Source organism: Prosopis cineraria, unplaced genomic scaffold, assembly GCF_029017545.1.
Source record: "Prosopis cineraria cultivar Desert tree isolate PC_DT_omini unplaced genomic scaffold, ASM2901754v1 PC10, whole genome shotgun sequence".
Lineage (NCBI taxonomy): Eukaryota > Viridiplantae > Streptophyta > Magnoliopsida > Fabales > Fabaceae > Prosopis > Prosopis cineraria.
In genome coordinates, this window is record NW_026555341.1 from 2,203,124 (window position 1) to 2,206,474 (window position 3,351).

Here is a 3,351-nt window from a genome sequence, read left to right on the forward strand (position 1 = left end):
AGTAAAGTGGAGCAACAAGCTCCTTGCAAAGGTGACAATCATGGACCTTTCTGTGAGCTTTTGTTGAGGGTATATAATAAAGCATAGGTGGTTCTAGCTTGTCCGGTACTTTTGTGAGTCCTGTTCTCCTATTTTAAGATCGAAACTACATGTTTATTCGAATAATTTTTAAAAGTACATTTAAATTATATCTAAATGTATTTTTATAAAATTTAATAAATAGTTAAATTTTTTAAATATATTTTTAACAAATACAAACTGAAATTCATCCGGATACAAATATGGAGCTTTAACTCCTCCCCTGACCTCTTTTATTTTGTCATTTTACAGTCACGAGTCTCCGGATGAGTTGATGGTTTACCTTTTGTTTTCATCTTGGACATAGATGCACCCATGGGCCGGCGACACGTGATTCCTCCTACGAACTCAGCTCCACTGAAAAATTAAAGAACACAGACAATAAAAAAGAAACCGAAAAAGATAATAACTAACACTTCCGTACATGATATAATAATATTTATCTCTCAAATTAAACGACATGTACCGGCTTAATTTGAGGCATTCATTTGATTTGAAAATTGAATGATCATGTTTTCCAATTTCTTAATCCAATCGAGAAAAGCAAAGACAAAAAGGTCGGGCGGTGAAACTAGTGTCTTCGTCTTCAAGCTTCGAAAGGCGAAAGCTCTCTCTCTCTCTCTCTCTCTCTCTCTCTCTCTCTCTCTCTCTCATATTCTCATGCTGTGGATGGCCATGGCCATGCATGCTAATAACATGCCACATGACTATATACCAGCAACCCCACCACCACCTTTTCAAGCACACACGCAAAGATAAAAGGGCACAACCAAAACGGCCAAAAGCCTCCTCCTCCCGATCCTCACTTTCACCAGCGAAAGCACGGGGCAAGCTCGCATCACAGCTTTTTCTCTCTCTTCGCTCCTCTCCTCCCTATCCTTCGTTGAGACATGAGAGTTCCCTCTTCGTCGTCCCCACAAACCCGCCATTCCTCGAATCCAAAACCCACTGTCTCTAACAACATCACTGCCCGAAACCTGTCCAACGTCAATCCGGGCTCCTGCTACGAACCCACTTCTGTTCTCGACCTCTGCCGGAGCCCCAGTCCCGGTACCGTCCCTGAAAATCCCACCGCTCCCTCGGCCATCACTCAGTCCCTGTCCAAGCCTGAAGACTCTCTGGAGTTGGACGAGCATGCCCTGCATAGTCTGGATTGGGATTCCATCATGAAGGATTGGGGTTTACACGATGACTCTCTTGCTAACGTTCTGAAGAGTACCGGTCCGCAATCAAACCCATGTCAGCCTCAGGTCCCACATCTTCCGGAATTCCCCCATTCTCAGGAGCTCCCTTTCGATCAAGCTCCGGATTTCAGTCTCGCGGATGTTTCCGTAAATCAAAATATGGGTTGTAATTATAATAACTCCTTTGATCATTTGGTTCATGGGTTCAGTCATAACTTTAGTTGGCAAAGCAACGGGTTTGATCTGATCGAGGAGCTTATTCGAGCAGCTGATTGCTTCGACACGAACCAGTTACAGCTCGCCCAGGTGATATTGGAGCGGCTCAATCAACGTCTGCGATCCCCCGTCGGGAAACCCCTCCATAGAGCTGCGTTTTATTTCAAAGACGCTCTTCAATCTCTTCTCTCCGGTTCGAACAGGACCCCACGACTTTCTTCCTTGGTTGAAATCGTTCAAAGCATCAGGACCTCCAAAGCTTTCTCGGAAATTTCTCCAATTCCCATGTTCTCTATCTTCACCACCAACCAAGCACTGCTTGAAGCCCTTCACGGATCATCGCCCTTCATGCACATCATTGACTTCGACATCGGTTTAGGCATTCAATACGCTTCTCTGATGAAAGAGTTTGCCGAGAAGGCGGAGTCCTGTGAAATAAACTCGCCAGTCCTTCGAATCACGGCCGTCGAGACAGAAGAATACGCCGTGGAAAGCAGATTGATCCGGGAGAACCTGAACCAGTTCGCTAAAGATCTCAGGATCCGGGTCCAAATCGAGTTCGCGCTATTCCGGACCTTCGAAACGTCGTTAATGAAGGCCGTCAAGTTCATGGATGGAGAGAAGGCCGCCGTTCTGCTATCCCCGGCTATCTTCCGCCGTCTAGGATCAACAAAAAACATCGCCGCATTTCTGGGGGATATTCGGAGGGTTTCTCCAAGTGTGGTTGTATTCGTAGACGGCGAAGGGTGGGCAGACGCCGCTGCAGCGACGTCGTTTCGTCGGAGTGTTGTGAACAGCCTGGAATTCTACTCGATGATGTTGGAGTCGTTGGACGCGTCGCTTGTGGGAGGAGGCGGGGAATGGATTAGGAGAATAGAGATGCTCCTGCTGCGGCCGAAGATATTGGCAGCGGTGGAAGGCGGGTTCCGGCAAGCCCTGGCGTGGAGGGAACTGTTTTATGGGGCGGGAATGAGGGCAGTGCAGTTAAGCCGGTTCGCGGATTTTCAAGCAGAGTGTTTGCTGGCCAAAGTACCGATCAAAGGCTTCCACGTGGCAAAACGACAAGCAGAATTGGTGCTCTTCTGGAATGAGCGGGCCATAGTTTCCACGTCAGCGTGGAGATGTTAGAATTGTGAAAAAAGGGAGGGAGGGGAATATGAATATTGTGTGTGTGTTGTATTAATATTAATCCCAAAGTTTAGTGTTTGAGGCAAATCAAAAGATAATTGGGCAGCTTACCGGTTATATTATAACAGACAGGAAGGCATATGAGTAGTCGATGCCTCTTCTTTATATAGCAAAGGCAGTGGCGTTTTCTTCACCCATAATTACAAAGCTTGATGCGTTGCGATTGCAACTATGCTTTACATAGAGTCTGCAAGATTTGCCACACAACAGCCAACGAGATACATTATGCTTTAGTAGCGGAGGAGCTCTACTCACTCACTTATTCCTGAATCCTAATTTTTTTTTTTTGGAGCAAATATTCCTGAATCCTCAATTAATAGCTCTCTTTTCAACCTCTTTTTGAATCATCTTCAAGTTTTTTTTTTTTAAAAAAATTGTATATCGGCAATCGACGGTACAATTAGAAAAGGGATGGAGGGATGGTTATACCAATTTTTTAAAATTTAAAAAAGAAAATTGATAATTCAATTCTTATGGGTTTTTTTTTTTTCACCAGAGCAATCCTTATAGTTGGTATGCATTTAACTTGGTCATGCGCAGTTTAACTTTTTTCTCAAACAGTTTCCATTGTTTTATTGGCCATGTGAGTTAGTTCTTCCAGTTTTTCTCTCTCAATATTTTGTATGTTTCTCTTTATCTTTCAGCCTTTATTAAATATTAAAAAATTATTATAAATAATTCCTTT

At 44.0% G+C, this 3,351-nt stretch overlaps 1 protein-coding gene across 1 annotated transcript; it reads left to right on the forward strand.

Annotated features, from left to right (window-relative positions):
- The first annotated feature begins 654 nt into the window (after positions 1-654).
- Positions 655-2,845, forward strand: LOC129321658 (scarecrow-like protein 15). Its single transcript, XM_054967512.1, has one exon. It carries the CDS (start codon positions 969-971, stop codon positions 2,604-2,606), a length of 1,638 nt encoding a protein of 545 aa, XP_054823487.1. The 5' UTR covers positions 655-968; the 3' UTR covers positions 2,607-2,845.
- Positions 2,846-3,351: the final 506 nt, after the last annotated feature.